Consider the following 18,701-nt stretch of genomic DNA (forward strand, 5'->3'; position numbering starts at 1 on the left):
TGCGCTCCTTGCACTGTTGGTTCAAACCCACTCCAGGGAGTCGAGCACTTTAACTAGGCTGCCACTCCAGTATAGTACTGGGGGAGTGTGATGCTGACTTTTGGGTGAGATGGTGGTTTAGATGAATATTAAAGAGCCCATAGACTATTTGAACAAGAGCAGGAAGTTCTGTCCACCATTCCTTCCTCAACAAACATCACGAAAAGCAGATGAACTGGTTTTTCTTTGCATTGCTGTTTGTGAGATTCTACGGCCTCGATTTTAATAGTCCTGAGGGGGCAGGCTTGGAGGTGGGTCGCCAGCAAAAATCGGAAAAAATGGCTTCAGGCACTCAACCCGCCCCCACCTGATTTTCGTGAATGTCTGCTCAGCCGCTCCCAAACTCACCCGACTCCAACCGGTGAGACTTCAGGAGAACAATCTAGAAGTTGTTTATTTACAAGAACAGACGAAATACAGCAGGTAAGTGAGGTAGTTGCAGGAGAGCCTGTTAACTGCCTTGCTAATCCTATTTTTGATGGTGGTTTCCCATTTTCATGTCTCTGGCTCCTGTTTCCCATCTTGTCAGAAACAGGCCCGCTGCAAGGAGATGAGTTGCCGGAGGACATGATTTGTAGTCATTGGTGCAGCACACTTTAAAAGCGCTCCTGTAACATGGCTGACATTTAAATGCGACATTCAAATGCAACAACCTTGCTGTTGGAGGTTTGGGATAAGATTTTACCAATCTATTGACCTTGACTGTTCAAGCTGACACACATCTACAGTGTGACCTGATAGGAATAATTTCAGGCCACTTCTTGTGTGCGCTTGCAAGCTTCTTGCCTCAAGTGAAATCTATAGCTACGGGATGGGAAACATTTATATCCTTTATATCCTCTCATCCTGGTCGTCGGATTCGGAGGAAGAGCAGCCGCGGCAGCACCACAACAGCAGCACCAGCAGCAGGAGCGCCATCCTCCTCCTCAGCCACCTGATGCTGCACAGGGCGGAGGGCCTCAGCGTAGGGCTGCACCTCACCGCAGGAGATACCCCCAACACAGGGTTTACAGGCAGAGGATCAGCTTCCTTAGCATGACTGAGCAGCAGTGCCAAAGGAGGTTGAGACTTTCGAGAGATGTAGTCACAGACATCTGCGCAATGCTGCACCAACACCTGGAGCCCAGAGGAGCGGGTGGACACCCCTTACCAGTGGCTGTCAAAGTCACCATAACAATAGACTTCTTTGCTTCGGGCTCCTTCCAGGGATCAGCTGCAGACATCAGTGGCATCTCCCAGTCGGCCGCACACACCATATCACGCAGGTCACTGATGCCCTCTTTGCAAAGGCGCACAATTACATCCACTTCTCCTCGGATGGCCCAAGTGTGACCACGCGTGCGGTTGGCTTTGCCAATATGGCAGGCTTGCCAATGGTGCAGGGCGTCATTGACTTCACACATGTGGCCATTAGGGCACCCCAACACAACCCAGCCGTTTTTGTCAACCGCAAGGGATTCCAATCCCTGAACGTCCAGCTGGTGTGTAACCACAGGACGATCATCCTGCATGTTTGCACAAAGTACCCTGGCAGTTGCCATGACTCCTTCATCCTGCTGTGCCTCAGCTCTTCCATCCGCCAAACCAGCTTTCCGGATGGCTTCTTGGCGACAAGTGCTATTCTCTGAAAAAGTGGCTTATGGCACCGATGAGGAGGCCATCAAACGATGCTGAGGAGCAGTACAATTTGAGCCACATATGCCCCAGAAGCATCATTGAGCAAACCATCGGCTTGCTCAAAATGCGCTTCCGATGCCTAGCCAGATCTGGTGGAGCCTTGCAGTATGCACCAGCCAGGGTGTCCAGAATCGTCGTGGTCTGCTGTGCCCTGCACAACATCGCACGGCAGCGCGGCTTAGTGCTGCCGCATGAACAAGTGGTTCAGCACACAGCCTCCTTGGATGAGGATGAGGAAGAGGATGGGGAGCAACGCTTTGCAGGGCCGGATGTGGCCAATCCAGCAGCAGGCGACCACATTGCTGGCCGTCAGGCAAGGGATGCACTCATCCATGCCAGATTCGTGTAAGCTTACGCTTCAACCACAGGTGGCTGACAGATGGAGATGAATATAAGTCCGACATCCTCAAAACCCCAGGCATCATCTGTCTACTAAAGCACTCAGTGTCACCACCAACATTCTACATGGCATTCGCCCCGAGCCCTCACCCTTGAACTTCCATTTCCCAGAACACAGAGGCCACACTTTAGGTGATCTCAGCAGATCATTAAACCTTTACCGACACTGAACCCATGACCGTCTGCACACAGACCTCGAACTCGCCTCCTCCGCAATTTGCAGCCAAGCTGCCTTGGTTTGCTGAGGAGGCCGCCTCTTTGCGTTTGCAGGGAAGAGGATCTCCTGTCATCCTCTAACTCCCTCCACAAGCGCATGGAGAGAGCCCTCACTGAACCTGGGTGTAGCCTTAGTTTTTGGGGCTGCCATTCCTCCAGCAGCCAGCACCTTTAAGAGAAAAAAGCATTAATTTTACTAAGCAAATGATTGGAACACATCTGGCATATTTTTAATTTCTTAGTCACATATTACATTGATAGATAAAAAAAATCATAAATGTCTTTCTGGAATAATATGACCAGCAATTTCAATCCATTATTTGTGTTCACATCAGCCGCTGTCAACTCCCCTTTCTAGATAATACAGCACCAAGCCATTCCAGTTACATTTTTTGCAATGGGGACATGGCCCCCTTAAATTTTTACTCCAGAAACGCGTCATCAGACGCGAGAAACTGACATGCTCCAAGCAATTGCCTGGAGGGACCCGCACGTCGGCCGTAACGAGGCCAATGAAGCAAAAATCGGAACTTCAGGCCGGCGGCATCCGGGAGCGGGTCCGATAGCTGCCGAGTAGCGGGCCCGCCCTCAACCCGCCTCCTCTATAAAAAAACCAAGCCCTGCATGTGTGCAAAATGGCTGCTGCTTCTCCTCCCTGAGCCTCTGCATTGAGTGACTCCCCTTCGCGGTGATGTTAACCTACATCTAAATGTCCCAGCCCCCTCTTCTCCGACCTCTTAGCCCTTTTGTCCTCACTCAACCTCATCCTCTATATAGACACCCTCGCTGACACACATGACTGTTGTGTATGTACCTTTAAGAGAAGAACTGATTTTATACTGCAGTACCGGCAGTGACCACACCTGTATAAAAAGCTCTAGCAGGCTTCTGTACTTCAGTCTGACGTTTACTCTCTGTTCAGTAAATACCTGTTTTATTGTTCTCCCGCAGTCCGTGTATTATTAAGGCGCGGACTCTACAGTGGCGACGAGCAGGTTCGAACTCACCTGCAGTACTGCATCACCTCACGGGGATCTTTCCCTGAGAAGAAGCTTCTTGGAGGTCGAAGTCAGAGCAACGGGCGTCGACCGTGGGCAGCCGCCCAAGGAGCCGTCAGAGAATTGCGGGAGAAACTGTGGAGAGCTGGGCTTGGCTCCCCAGTCAAGGTGTTCCAGCAAATCGCGCTGGTAGCAGGTAGTGCGCTAACCGTTCCGGACTGTGGCGGGCTCGGGCTCGATCGAGCAGCTCTGCAAAGGGGCCGCGCAGCGTCGCCGGGAGGAAAGAGAGAGAGAGAGAGGGTGGAGCGCACAGGGCGCGGTCGGTGCTCAAGAACCGGGCAGCGGAGAGAAAATAAACGAGGGGAAGGAAAAGTGAGACGCGCCAAAGCTGCGGGTCGCCGCCATTACCCTGTAGAACGCTAGGAGCAGCGTGGCAGCAAGGGGAAGAAGGAAAAGCGCGGGAGGCGCCATTTTATTCCATTGGGGAAGAAGGAAAAGCACGGGAGGCGCGATTTTATTCCATTGGGGAAGAAGAAAAAGCGCGGGAGGTGCCATTTTAAATCACACAAGATGCCGAAGAGTGGCAGTATCACTGCTTTCGACAACGAGGTAGAAGACTGGACCACGTATGTGGAAAGAATTGAAGTGTACTGCAATGCCAATGAGGTGGCCAATGGAAAGTAGGCATCGGTATTATTAAATTTAATGGGCGCGAGAACGTACGGCCTGTTGCGGCATTTAATTACCCCAGCTAAACCAATGGAGAAAAGTTTTGAAGAGATTGTTAATATCTTACAGGAACACCTAAACCCTACACCGCTGCTGATAGCAGAAAGATTCAAGTTCCATAAAAGAAACCAGCACAGAGATGAGAACAATGCTGACTATCTTACGGAACTACGCAAGTTATCGAAGCACTGCCAGTTCAGAGCAGGACTGGCAGACACCTTACGGGATAAGTTTGTCTGCGGGCTCCAGAGTGAAGGAGCCCAGAAACGACTACTTTCGGAAAAGGACCTGACGCTAGAACAGGCTTTCAGCGTGGCAGTATCCTACGAAGCAGCAGCACGGGGAGCTGCAGAAATACAACAGAAACCACAAGAATACAGCGCTAACGAAATGGCGTATGGAGCAGAAAAGTGCTATCGCTGCGGCAGAACAACCCATGATCAGAAGGACTGCTGGTTTAAGGACAAAGTATGCAGGCAATGCGGGAAAATGGGACATATAGCAAGAGTCTGCAGGTCGGGAAAGAAAACCAACACTACAAGAACTACTAAGGAAAAGTACAGGAAAGTAAAAAAAATGACAGACAGTAGTTCGGAAGATCAGGAGAGTGATAATGACTCCGGGAGCAGGAGACTAAGTTGTCTAAAGTTACACAACGTGATCGCAAAGGAGGATCACCGAACCATTTGGGTCACCCTCATGATAGCAGGGTCCCAAGTAAAGATGGAATTGGATACAGGATCAGCCCTAACTGTCATGAATCGACGAGACTATGAGCGGCTATTCTCACACATACCCTTAAAGGACACGTCCATTGTATTGAAGACATGCACGGGGCAAAAAGTCTACCCCAGAGGATAAATAAGGGTGCCAGTTAAATACAATGGCAAGGAAACACAGAAACTGTATCTATATATACTACAAGATGGAGGACCACCATTATTGGGACATGAATGGATCTGAAAAATACAATTGGATTGGCATTACATTCAGGCGCTAACTGTGACTGACAAAAAAGATGATGACGTCACACCTGGACGACTGTCACAAATTCTAACTGACACGAAAGAGGTGTTCCAACAAAGACTTGGGACTCTAAAAGGAGTAAAGGCAACGATAAAAATCGAAGATAACGCAAACCCCAAATTTTTTAAGGCCAGACCAGTGCCGTACGCGATCCGCCCAGCCGTTGAAGCAGAACTGGAGAGTTTGGAGCGTTCGGGTGTGCTGTCCAAGGTGGACTGGAGCGAGTGGGCCACACCCATCGTTCCTGTAATGAAGAAATCATTGAGCAGCACGCCTGGGGAGCCGAAGAAGGTTTGCATCTGTGGGGACTTCAAGGTAACTGTGAACCCAGTCCTGCAAACAGTACAATATCCACTTCCACGGATAGAAGATATTTTCGCCTCACTATCTGGAGGGAAACGCTTTACGAAGATTGATCTGGCCCAAGCGTATCTACAAATGGAGGTGGAAGAAGCATCTAGGAAATACCTCATGATAAACACTCACAAAGGTCTTTACCAGTACAATCGACTGGTATTCGGGGTAGCATCAGCCCCAGCTATTTGGCAGAGGGCGATGGAACAAGTCCTGCAAGGGATTCCAGGGACCCAGTGTTATTTGGACGACATCTTGGTTACGGGCGAAAATGACAGTGAACACCTTGCCAACCTGGAGCAGGTGCTCACTAGAGTGCAGGAATATGGGCTACGAGTCAACCGCCCCAAATGCGAGTTCTTCAGGAGACAAATCTCGTATTGTGGCCACATGATTGATGAGGAAGGGTTGCATAAGTCTCCAGACAAGATTGAGGCTGTAGTCAAGGCTCCAGCACCGGAAAATGTGTCGCAACTGAGGTCGTTTCTCGGGCTGGTGAACTACTACCATAAGTTCTTGCCGAATTTATCTACAATTCTGCACCCACTGAACGCCCTGCTGCAAACTGGAGTAACATGGAAATGGAGTGATGAGTGTAAGCGTGCCTTTCAGAAATGTAAATGCCTAATCACTTCAAAAGAAGTATTGGCCCACTACACCCCCAACACTACCGATTCGGTTGGCATGTGATGCGTCTCCCTACAGCATTGGAGCGGTGCTGTCACACAAATTCCTTGATGGTTCAGAGAGGCCAATAGCCTTTGCGTCGCGCTCGTTAACCTCAGCCGAGCGTAACTACGCCCAGATTGACAGGGAGGCCCTCAGCCTGGTGTGGGGGGTGAAGAAGTTCAATCACTATCTGCACGGGCAGAAATTCACCCTACTGACTGACCATCAGCCCCATGGTCTCCATTTTTAACCCAAAGAAGGGCGTTCCGGTGATGACGACACAACGGCTGTAAAGATGCTCACTTTTTCTAGGGGCACATCAGTACGACATAGAGTACAAGGGTACGAAGCAGCATGGAAACGCTGATGGGCTGTCGCGTCCACCGTTGCCTACGGTAGAGGAAGCACCTGCAGTGGACCCTGTTGAGATATTCCATGCGACCCGCCTGCGAATGTCTGCCTGTTACAAACTCAAGTATAGAGAAGGAAACCCGAAATGACCCGACACTCTCTCGGGTCTATGATTTGACGGTGAAGGGATGGCCAGCACATGGTGACTCACTGTTGCCAGCATTCTCGCCAAGGAGAGAACAGCTGTCAGTGTGCCGGGGGACCTTGATGTGTGGATCCCGAGTGGTAATTCCACCCAAGTTAAGGGAGAGAGTGCTCAATGAGCTTCATGAGGGTCATCTGGGAGGGGTAAAAATGAAAAGCCTAGCCAGGGCTTATGTGTGGTGGCCGGGAATCGATAAACAAATCGAGGACCTGACCAAGAGCTGCTCAGGATGCCAGAAAGTCCAAAATGCACCACCACAGGCCCCTCTACACCCATGGGAGTGGCCCTCATCTCCATGGCAATGGGTAGACATTGATTTTGCTGGTCCATTTATGGACTCAATGTTTCTAATCGCCGTGGATGCCCATTCAAAATGGCCAGAGGTCATCAAAATGTCCTCCACCACCACGGAGAAAACTATTGCAGTCCTACGGACCATCTTCGCCAGGAATGGCTTGCCAGAACAGATTTGCTCCGACAATGGGCCACAGTTTGTGTCCGAGGATTTCCGGAGGTTTCTGAGGAATAATGGGGTGAAACACTACACATCTGCCCCATATCATCCAGCCACAAATGGATTGGCTGAGAGGTTTGTTCAGACCTTTAAAAAGGCAATAAAGGTGATGTATAATGACGACATACCACTACAACACAAGGTAGATAATTTCTTGTTTGCTTACCGGAATGCGACACATGCAGTCACCAACCAAGCTCCAGCCATAATGTTCTTCAACCGAAGGCTAAGATGTCGCCTGGATTTGCTCAAACCAAACATAAGACAAGATGTTGAGGATAAGCAATTCCAGCACATCAATGAGAAGCCAACCAGGAGCTTCAAGATAGGGCAACCAGTCTTGGCCCGCGACTACCGAACAGAAAAATGGCAGCCAGGCACGATATGCACACAGCAGGGACCACTAATGTACACAGTGGACGTTGGAGAGAGCATCGTGAGACGCCATGCTGACCAGATTCTAGAGTCACAGGAACAAGCCAAACCCATACCACGAGCATGTGCACCTGGTAATGAACCCGAAGTACAGATTGCGTCTCCCTCAGAAGCAGTGGTATTGGAAGCTGACGAACCAACCAATGACAATGAGCCAGAATCGACTCCACCGCAAGAACAGGATACTCGAGAAAGGCGCTATCCAGTCAGGATCAGGAAGCCTCCTCAAAGACTGAACTTATAAATAATTATTTCAGTTGATGTATATAGTACCGAGAAAATTGTAATTGTAATTAGTTATTATTTAGTTGTTAAATGAATGTTATGTACTGTTTATCTAAAAGGGGAGGAATTGTTGTGTATGTACCTTTAAGAGAAGAACTGATTTTTATACTGCAGTACCGGCAGTGACCACACCTGTATAAAAAGCCCTAGCAGGCTTCTGTACTTCATTCTGACGTTTACTCTCTGTTCAGTAAATACCTGTTTTATTGTTCTCCCGCAGTCCATGTATTATTAAGGCGCGGACTCTACAATGACCATCTGCTTGACATCACCACCTCATGTGGCATTGTCACCTCTAAGATCTCAATTTCTGACTTTGACCACTTTCTCATTCCCCTTACCATCCACATCTTTCTGTCTGCCTCCAACCTGTGACTCTTACTCTCTGCTCTTGGAAAAACCGACAGCCCTGCTTCCCCCACCAACTTGCTTTCAATCTCCCGACTCCCTCTCCTCTGGCCCTCGACCCATCACTACACCACTGTCGTTGTTGGCTTGTTGGAAGGCTCCCTTTGCTACCCTTGTCTCTACCAAGTCATGCATTGTCTCCCACCCCTGTCATCCACTGGTACAATTCCCAGCATCACCTCTTAAAGTCTGAGGGCCACATATTTGAGAACTATCTGGCATACCAATGGTGGTCTCATTCACCGCAAAATCTGGCTCAGCCGCATTTTTCTCTATTGCCCCTCCCTCTGCATGGCCAAATCCTCCTGCTACTCCAGGATCATCCTGGAGGGTAAGGACAATCCATGACTCCTTTTCTCCACAACTTACAGCCTCCTCAAACCCTCTTCCCTAATCTTTCCACCCTCGTGTCTAACACTAAATTCCAAGGTGGCGGGCAGAGTGTGATAAAAAGAGTGCACAAGCTGGTGTGCCCAGTTTGCATGCGTGCCATATTTTCTGGTGCATAATTCTGCTCTGGGAAAGTGCAAATTACCCAGAAAAAACAACTAATTCTCATTTAATGCACAGCGAGTGCCTCTTCAATGAACAAAGTTTGTGAAAGCTCATTGCACAGTCATCTATGTCATGAAGAGTTATTTTATCCTCTGTGGTCTAAGTTGATTGGAGGAGTAGATCTGGTGAGGAAAACCATAAGATCTCCTTCCTGTTTTCACTTGAGCTCACAGTTTTCCCCTTGTGCTGAAATGTATTAATAGAATTAAGCCCTCCAATCATAGCCCGATTGCTGAGACTTTGTCAAGGTCAGTCCGCAGGGAATCTATCCCCTTGGATAACAAGGGAGCGTTTGGCCCTGTGCTCAGTCAGACCTGTGAATTAGTAATGCGAAGGATGGACAGGATGCCAAAACCTGCATGCTGATAGAGCTGAGCAATAAGGCAAGAGATGACACAACCAGAGTGAGCTCATCAGCAATCATGGGCAGCACTCAAACCACTGCAGTCAGGAGTGTCTCCAGTGTGTTGTGCAATTCGCCCCCATCAAAGCCATTTGGCCTCAGCTCTGTTTGGTGCAGTTTGGTGCCTTTCCTGTAATAGCTGACTGGTTGTCATGTTTGATGATCCAGTCCACATGGTGTGTTTTCCTCAGGCCCTTGTGATTCATGTAAAAGAAAAGACAGACTTGCATTTATATAGCACCTTTCACAACCTCAGGATGTCCCAAAGCGCTTTACAACCAATTAAGTACTTTTTTTGAAGTGTAGTCACTGTTGTAATGTGGGAAACACAGCAGCCAATTTGTGCCCAGCAAGCTCCCACAAACAGCAATGTGATAATGGCCAGATCATCTGTTTTTAGTGATGTTGATTGAGGGACAAATATTGACCAGGACACCACGGAGAACTCCCCTTCACTTCTTTGAAAATATGCCATAGGATCTTTTACATCCGCCTGAGAGAGCAGGCGGGGCCTCAGTTTAACATATCACCCGAAAGGCGATACCCCCTCTTCATCTCACCCCATCAACATATCCTTCTATTCCTTTCTCCCTCATGTACTTATGTAGCTTCCCCTTAAATGCTATTCACCTCAACCACTCCCTGTGGTAGCGAGTTCCACATTCGAACCATTCTCTGGGTAAAGAAGTTTCTCCTGAATTCCCGATTGGATTTATTAGTGACTGTCTTATATTGATGGCTCCTGGTTTTGGACTCCCCACAAATGGAAACATCTTCTCCACGTCTACCCTATCAAACCCTTTCATAATCTTAAAGACCTCTATTAGGTCACCCTTCGGTCTTTTTTCTAGAGAAAAGAGCCTCAGTCTTTCAAATGGCCTCATTATTTTCACCTCCCTACTTGGAATGCTCCCTGAGTGGCTCCCATCCCACAAATTAAAGACCTGATTTGCATGGATAGAATGTGGCGCACTGATGGACAAGTTAATTGTTGTTCTCCATTTTCCAGTGTTGTTCAAGACAGATGGATATCAGGCTGAATTTACCATCAAGATTCGACATCCCGTCATCCCAAAGCTTTATGATGTTAAGAACCAGTCAGGTCAGTGGCAGCTTGCTTGAGGTTACTGATGGCTGCAGGTTGAAATCACCAGTTTGTAAATACTTGAATGGAATTATGCATGGATCGTGTTTATTGTAGCTTTTCCCTGTAGAGGTCATTTGGTACCGAAAGGTCACCAGCTCTACTGTCTGTAGGGCTGGGTCCACGATCTCCTACTACCAGCAGTGAGCCATGCTCACGGGGAACACGTGGTGAATCAGAGCCCTATCTCTAACCTGCGCCCCATTTGGGCCTAGCTCCCCATGCGGGGATTGTGGAACCAACTTCTATGCTACAACCTCGCTGTTTGACTGTGGCAAAATTGGGTCTGTGCCAACCCGTGCACTCCTGCTCCTGTAGAGCGGCCAGGCCACGTTGAATTTTGAGATATAAGTCCTGCCAACTGTTTTGACTAAGCTACAGGCACGGTGAAAGTGTGCCCAGAGAGCTTGACCTGCAGCGCAGTTGGCTTCGGAACACAAAATATGGCGATGCAGCAATACTTAAAGCGCTGCCGCTAGCCATTAAAGGGGATGTTGTGGCGGTGGCAGAAAAGTGGACTCATTGTTCGTAATGATGCAACGGGCTCAGGGGGGCAGCACTGCACCCCTTGATGCTGAATAGTTCTGTAAGGGGCGCCCCAAAGGTGCCACCTCAATGGAGGAAGTTCGCCGACTGAGTCAATGCAGTTTCTCAGCTGGCATCAGGAGCTAGGCATGCGTTTCATGTGGGGCTCATCAAGCATGGCGCAAGCCTAAGATGGGAAATGCCTCACCCTCTGTGAAGTACCACCTGAAGCACTTGAGCAGAACTCTTCTCTGTCACACGTGCTCGTTAATTGTTTCTAAGCTCTTCTTGAAGGTGACGATGGCAACCAAGGATCAGCAAACACAGGGCTGAGGCATTTCGGCCCAGATGCTTCTTAACTGCTCGGGGTTCTTTAGTGGAAGCAGTAGTCATGGGTGCAGAGAATAACCCTGATCTCCTAAGAGCCATTCACCCAGTGGCTCTTCTCCTTCAGTTAATTCAGGCACCATGGAATGTTGCACAGTGAAGACATCATGGTTCCTTCTTGGATAACAGACACTGAAAGATGATTGTTTCTGTGGTCAGATATCACCCAAACATTAATTGAGTGCCAACCCTTTCTCTTCATGAAGGTCATGGGGCTGATATGAAGAGCTAAGAAGCAATTGAGGTGTAGCCCCTTTCAAATATAGTGTTGCCCGGTGCAGTGCCCAAGCTAGCAGAGGCAAAGAATAATGCAGCAAAATACTGGCAAGTGGAAACCCAAAATTGCGCACATGGAGGACTCTCCAGCCAAAACCAACTAATCCCTGGAGCAAAATGCAGCAAAGGCCATCAGGACACACAAAGTAAAAAACATTTTTCTGTGCCTTCTCACTTTTCGAAGCTGCCTTCAACAGACCAGGTCCCGGGTCAGTCCTGTGCTCATACATCTTTAGAAAGGAATTCCGAGGGCTCACCGATAACTCCGTGGGTAAATGTATCATGTGTGGTGGTACTGAGCCCTACAGAACAGGAATGGAACCTGGGATTCATAACCAGAAAGGACCCAGGTTTGTTACCTAGTTGATCTTAACGCAGGTAACAGTGGGTCAGTAGTATTGGTCTCAGTAGCTCTGAAGTAGGGAGGGAAAAAGCAGCCTCAGTTCCTGGTCCTCACCATTTAGAGATTGGGGAGATGAGGGCAGGATCAGGGTGGGGGTCAGGCTTGATTGTGATGCCTCCTGTGGTTCACTAGCCCACTCATTCACAACATGAAGGATGGCCACTTGAAGAACAGGGAGTTCTCTCCAGTGTCCTGGGCCAACATCACGGAAACCAGATTAACTGGCCATTCTATTCACTTGCTGCTTTTTGGGAGCTTGCTGTGCGCAAATTGGCTGCTGCATTTGCCTACATAACAGTGACTGCACTTCAAAAGTACTTCATGGATATGATGCACTTTCACACCCTGAGGGTGCAATAAGGCGCTATATCAATGCACGCTCTTTCTTTATGGCGCCACAACGAAAACCCACCAGCACTGGCACAGCATGGCGATCTACACTAACATCGCTGGCATTCCCTGGGACACCAGGGTCATCCACAACCTGAGCTGCTTAGTAAAGCTTGCCCACTGAATAGCAGGAGTATAAAGGATGTCCGTGTGCTGTAGCCTGACAACCTCTGCTATAAAAATTTTTTAAACACATTACTCATGCCAACTCCTCAGCAAACATTGTGAAGTGACTCTCTGCGGTCTTTAGGCTTTGTATCACTCAGTCTGTAATTTGCTACAAACCTGATTTCACAGAGCAGATACTGTAAGAACGTTAAGGGGATTATTTTTTCTTTTAACCAGTTTCTCCCCCTCTTCTGAAGAGCTGGTTGTTTTGGGGTACAGTTCTTGGAGTAGCAGTACCCCACTGGCACCTCACGTGTGAACATTCTACCATGTGTGAGCCTAGCTATTAAGTACCAACAGGGACATCACAGATGGGTGCAATCCTGTTCTCAACTAGTGTCTACACACGCGCACACAGACGCGTACGCAACATACACACGCACTTCCACACACATGCACACTCACACACGTGTGCACACGCATGCGGACACACGCACACAAGCCATCAGAAGTCACAAGATAGCTATCAGGCCCAGGAACCCTAGGTTGTTTCCCACTTTCTCCCTAACCCAAACCAATTGTAATAACTCAGCTGCTGCCCCTCTCTGAGATCAACTAACTCAACAAGGAACAGGGATCAGACCTGCGACCTCCTTCTGCGTGTGACTCACTACCACACCACAAACAACATTCAAATGCGGAGCCAGGGAAAGCTCTTAATTGAGTTCTAATTGCCATTTGAACTCAATCCAGAACATTTCTTGTTGCAGTCATATTGAATAAAAGGCTCAGAGTATAATTGTTCTCTGATTAATTCTGCTTCATCTTTTATGCTTGATATTTTGTAATAATTTTCGCTTGTGTTCCAAGGTGTCCTCACCCTTAGCTGTACTGCACCTCTCCCCCACCCAAACTAGTGTGAAGGTTGTTTGTGTAATTTTCTATATTGGCAACCAGTCTACTTGCTCCTGCCTGGTTCAGATGCAGCCCATCATTTCTCTAACATCCTCATTTACCCCAAAAGAATCCCATCTTTCTATTAATCCAGTGCATTCTGAAGATGCTTGGTTGGTTTGAGTCCCGACACAGCTGCATCCGTGAGTCTGCCCCCACTGTTTAAAACAGCAACACTTGTATTGTTGAGTATTGAGTATTTGGCAATTCTGGCAACATAAGTCCAAGTGTATTAGGAACATATGAAAAGGACGGACAGGAAAAGACCCGCTGATCCAGCTAGCCTGTGCATCATGATACAAATACTCCTCCACCCACAGCCATGTAATCTCCTGGGAGAGGCGAAAAACCTGCTTAAAAATCCAGGAAATTCGGGGAGGGAAAATCTGGAAAATTCCTCTCCGACCCCTTTAGGTTATTGAAACTGGTCCCAAGAGATCACATCAGCCCTGACTCGTGCTCAGCAGACATGAAACTCAGAAACCAACTTGTTCGGTCTAAAATTGTTTCAACAGATTATCAGCTAAATGAAACGATAGTTTCCTACCCGTTATTAAGATCGGGAATGCGCTGCCTGAAAGGGCGGTGGAAGCAGATTCAATAGTATCTTTCAAAAGGGGAATTGAATAAATAGAGGATGGACATAAGAGGTAGGCAGTGCCTTATGGTCTTTTCTGAATAACCAGTCGTTCAAGGTACTCAGCATTCCGCAGAGCAAAGGCGAGTTTTATGGATGTATTATCGATTGAAATTCAACATTATGGGGTAAAGCTGCAAGTCTGCGTAAACGGCGGGGAGCTTTGTGTATCGGAAACATGGAGAGTCACTGGCATGAAAGGAATAAACAAGAATATATTTGTGTTAAATTTGCTAAGTGCTGATAATCTAATTTGTATTAATTGTATTGCTTTGGGGTATTGCATTTTTCAAAGCAAAATGTTGCTAACCCAATTTGGAAAAACTCCCGGCTGGGCTCAATTTCCAACCTGTGTCTTACACTGAATTCACTAGCTGGTGCAACGCTGCTAAAATAATCTAACCGTATCAACCAATACTGGCAAACTACCTGGCATCATGGACTCGAAAGATTACTCTTGTGCCAAAACAAAAGGTGGTCACTTACTGTTCTCTGTGTTTTAGGCTATGACATCAGTGCCTTGGTAACTATAGCAACCAAAACATTCCTAAGGTACGACAAGCTGAGACAACTGATATCGAGCATTAGGAAGTATTACCCCAATGTCACCATTGTAATCGCAGATGACAGCGACAAACAGCAAAAGATTGAAGGAGCGTTTATTGAGCAATACTTCATGCCATTTAAGAAGGTACATGTCTTTTGTGAATTAGGAGACAGGGACAGGGTGGTGTGGTGGGGAAGGGTTAGATCACTGTCTCTCCATTGCCTGAGGCTTTGATGTGGCCCAGACTGACGAGTGGGCCATCGATTTCTTTTATTGACAGCTTCTAAGAGTCTTAAATGAAATGAAGCTTAGGTGGAGGGTCCCAACTCATTCCGACACCGCATCACTGACTGCAATAAATGCTCACTCACTTGGGTTGCCAAGTCTGGTTGGCCATATTCCTCGAGGTATCATCACATGATCATCTAACTCCAACCGCTCCGCCCCCCCCGCCCCCCCCAGTCCCGCTAATGGTCATCCCACATGTCCGCCCTCGCGGTACCTCGCCTTCCCATGGCCAATCGGAAAGCGAACTGACTCTTCATTACCCGATTGAATGATTTTTAGCTGTTAGTCAAACAGCCTTTTCTCCCATCTCCGATATACTGGTAACCAAAGTGTTCAAAGAAATGTTTTTTAAACACACAATTATTTGAATGCCCCTATGATGTTTCTCCTAAGTTGCTGGCAGCAGGGTTCGCGAGATTAATCTTCAATTCCTGGAGACTCCAGGGCAATCCTGGAGGGTTGGCGACCCGACCGACTCACAGGCGGCTAGTTTGAGAAATAGAAAAGTCATACTGGTACAATGGATGGGTGCTATGTGGAAGTTGGAGTCAAGGGAAGGCGCATTGCAGGGCAGTTTAAAGAGAGCTCTGAACTACATTTAAACTAAGTTGTGCATGAGCAGGGAGTGTTTCCAACTGTGACTGGATATAAAGGGCAAATTCTTCCCTTCCCCAGAACTGATTTTGATCAGCAAAAAATAAATCCACAAAGTGAACTTCAGACTAGGAACATAGGAACAGGAGGAGGCCATTCAGCCCACTCAAGCCTGTTCCGCCAGTCAGTGAGATCATGGTTGCTCTGTACCTCAACTCCATTCACCCGCCTTTGCTCCCTATCCATTGATAGATCGAGGTGATTGTTAACCATGTTCAACATCAGCAAGCTATCTATATGGTTACAACAACAGCAACTTGCATTTATATAGCGCCTTTAACATAGTAAAACGCCCCAAGGCGCTTCACAGGAGCGATTATCAGACAAAATTTGACACCTAGCCACCTGAGATATTAGGACAGGTGACCAAACACTTGGTCAAAGAGGTAGGTTTTAAGGAGCGTCTTAAATGCGGAGAGAGAGGTGGAGAAGTTTTGGGAAGGAATTTCAGAGATTAGGGCCTAGGCAGCTGAAGGCATGCCCGCCAATCAAGGAACGATTAAAATTGAGGATGTTAGAGGCCAGAATTGGAGGAGCGCAGAGCAGTGTTCCCGTTAATTTTTCTTTGGGTGCGCGGCTCCTTTAAGGGGCTGTGCGGCCCATTCAAAATACCCCGTGTTATAAATCTCATCATCATAAAGAAAATACTCATGAAATAACACTGGACGGCCAGCTGGTGGCGCCATCCAAGGAGTATAAATACTCGGGCGTGGGCCCAGCTTTCCAGGGACATTTTGTAAGACAAGGAGCTAGTGAAGTACAACTAGACCTCCATGTTCTGAAACAAGTTGATTAAAGCCTTGCTTTATACTCAAACCAAGTGTGGAGTGAGTTTTATCACGTCACACCGCATGTGTGGTTTATGCCATTGAAAAGCCGGCGCGCCGGCTGCGTGGGGGGTCCAGAGAAAGGGAACATTGGCGTAGAGATTTTGGAGGGTTGTAAGGCTGAAGGAGATTACAGAGATAGGGAGGGGCGAGGCCATGGAAGGATTTGAAAACAAGGATGAGAATTTTAAAATCGAGGTGTTGTCGGGCCTGGAGCCAGTGTAGGTCAGCTTGCACAGGGTGATGGATGACTGGGACTTGGGGTGAGTTAGGACACGGGGCAGCAGAGTTTTGGATAAGCTGAAGTTTACGGAGGATGTAAAGTGGGAGGCCGGCCAGGAAAGCATTGGAGTAGTTGAATCTAGGATTAATTGTAAAATATTCTTTTAACACCACAAGACTGATTCAGTGCAAACTGGCAGACATTTGCATTGTAATTAGGACTCATCTCCATTTCCAAGGAGCAAGAAAAAACAAGTACTGTATTTGTCACAATGGCATCACCTTCAGACTATGCAGTGCCAGGTTTCATCGGGATTCATTTGAACCTGGCAAACAACATTTGAAACTTTTAAAGCTTTTGAAATAAGGGCTTCTCCCCACCCACTGTATCAGTATGAACAAAAGAACATAAGAAATAGGAGCAGGAGTTGGTCATACTCCACCATTCAACAAGATCATGGCTGATCTTCAACCTCAACTCCACTTTCCCCCCATATCTCTTGATTCCCTTCGTGTCCAAGAATCGATTGATCTCCGCCTTGAATATACTCAACGACTCTCTGGGGTAGAGAATTCCAAAGATTCACAAGCCTCTGAGTGAAGGAATTCCTCCTCATCTCAGTCCTAAATGGCCAACCCCTTATCCTGAGACTGTGACCCCTGGTTCTAGACTCCTCAATAGAGTTTCTATTTACATAGAAACATAGAAGATAGGAGCAGGAGTAGGCCATTTGGCCCTTCGAGCCTGCTCCGCCATTCAATGAGATCATGGCTGATCATCCAAATTCAGTACCCTGTCCCTGCCTTCTCCCCATATCCCTTGATCCCTTTAGCCTCAAGAAATATATCCAACTCTTTCTTGAATATATTTAATGAACTGGCCTCCACCGCCCTCTGTGGCAGAGAATTCCACAGGTTCACCACTCTCTGGGTGAAGAAATTCCTCCTCATCTCAGTCCTAAATGGCTTACCCCTTATCCTTAGACTATGACCCCTGGTTCTGGACTCCCCGGCCATCAGAAACATCCTTCCTGCATCTAGTCTGTCCAGGCCTGACAGAATTTTATAGGTTTCGATGAGATCCCCTCTCAATCTTCTAAACTCCAGTGAGCATAAGCCCAATCGACACAATCTCTCCTCATACGTCATTCCTGCCGTCCCATGTATCAGCCTGGTGAAGCTTCGCTGCACTCCTTCCATGGAAAGAACGTCCTTCCTCAGGTAAGTCGACCAAAACTGCACACAATACTCAAGGTGTGGTCTCACCAAGGCCCTGTACAACTGCAGCAAGACATCCTTGTTCTTGTACTCGAACCCTCTTGCTACGAAGGCCAACATACCATTTGCCTTCTTAACCGCCTGCTGCACCTGCATGCTTACCTTCAACGACTGGTGTGCAAGAACACCCAGGTCTCTTTGCACTTCCCCTTCTCCCAATCTGTTGCCATTCAAATAATAATCTGCCTTCCTGTTTTTGCCACCAAAGTGGATAACCTCACATTTATCCACATTATAGTGCATTTGCCATGTTTCTGCCCAATCACCCAACCTGTCCAAATCATGCTGGAGTTTCACGACATCCTCCTCACAGCACACACGCCCACCCAGCTTTGTGTCGTCTGCAAATTTGGAGATATTACATCCAATTCCCTCGTCCAGATCATTAATATATATTGTGAACAGCTGGGGTCCTAGGACCGATCCTTGCGGTACCCCACTAGTCACTGCCTGCCACTCGGAAATCAACCCGTTTATTCCAACTCTTTGCTTTCTGTCCGCCAACCAGTTCTCTATCCAAGTCAATACCTTGCCCCCTATCCCATGTGCCTTAATTTTGCACGCTAATCTCTTATGCGGGACCTTATCGAAAGCCTTCTGAAAGTCCAAATACACCACATCCACTGGTTCTCCCTTATCTATTTCACCAGTTACATCCTCAAAAAATTCCAGTAGATTAGTCAAGCATGATTTACCTTTTGTAAATCCATGTTGACTTTGTCCGATCCAGTCATTGCTTTCCAAGTGCTCTGCTATTACCGGTCTATAATTCCCCGCCTTTTCTCTACCATCTTTTTT

The 18,701-nt window shown here is 47.6% G+C and overlaps 1 protein-coding gene across 1 annotated transcript in view; it reads left to right on the plus strand.

Moving 5' to 3' along the window:
* Window positions 1-18,701, plus strand: part of LOC147096936 (beta-1,4 N-acetylgalactosaminyltransferase 1-like) — a 223,934-nt gene that overhangs the window by 189,471 nt on the left and 15,762 nt on the right. The window contains exons 7-8 of the mRNA XM_085972600.1: window positions 10,273-10,365; window positions 14,591-14,778. Coding sequence (XP_085828726.1) covers window positions 10,273-10,365; window positions 14,591-14,778 — 281 coding nt within the window. The remainder of the gene's footprint in view (window positions 1-10,272; window positions 10,366-14,590; window positions 14,779-18,701) is intronic.

The sequence above is a fragment of the Somniosus microcephalus genome, chromosome 33 (assembly GCF_052327205.1).
Source record: "Somniosus microcephalus isolate GS21.2 chromosome 33, FLI_Smic_1.0, whole genome shotgun sequence".
Classification (NCBI taxonomy): Eukaryota; Metazoa; Chordata; class Chondrichthyes; order Squaliformes; family Somniosidae; genus Somniosus; species Somniosus microcephalus.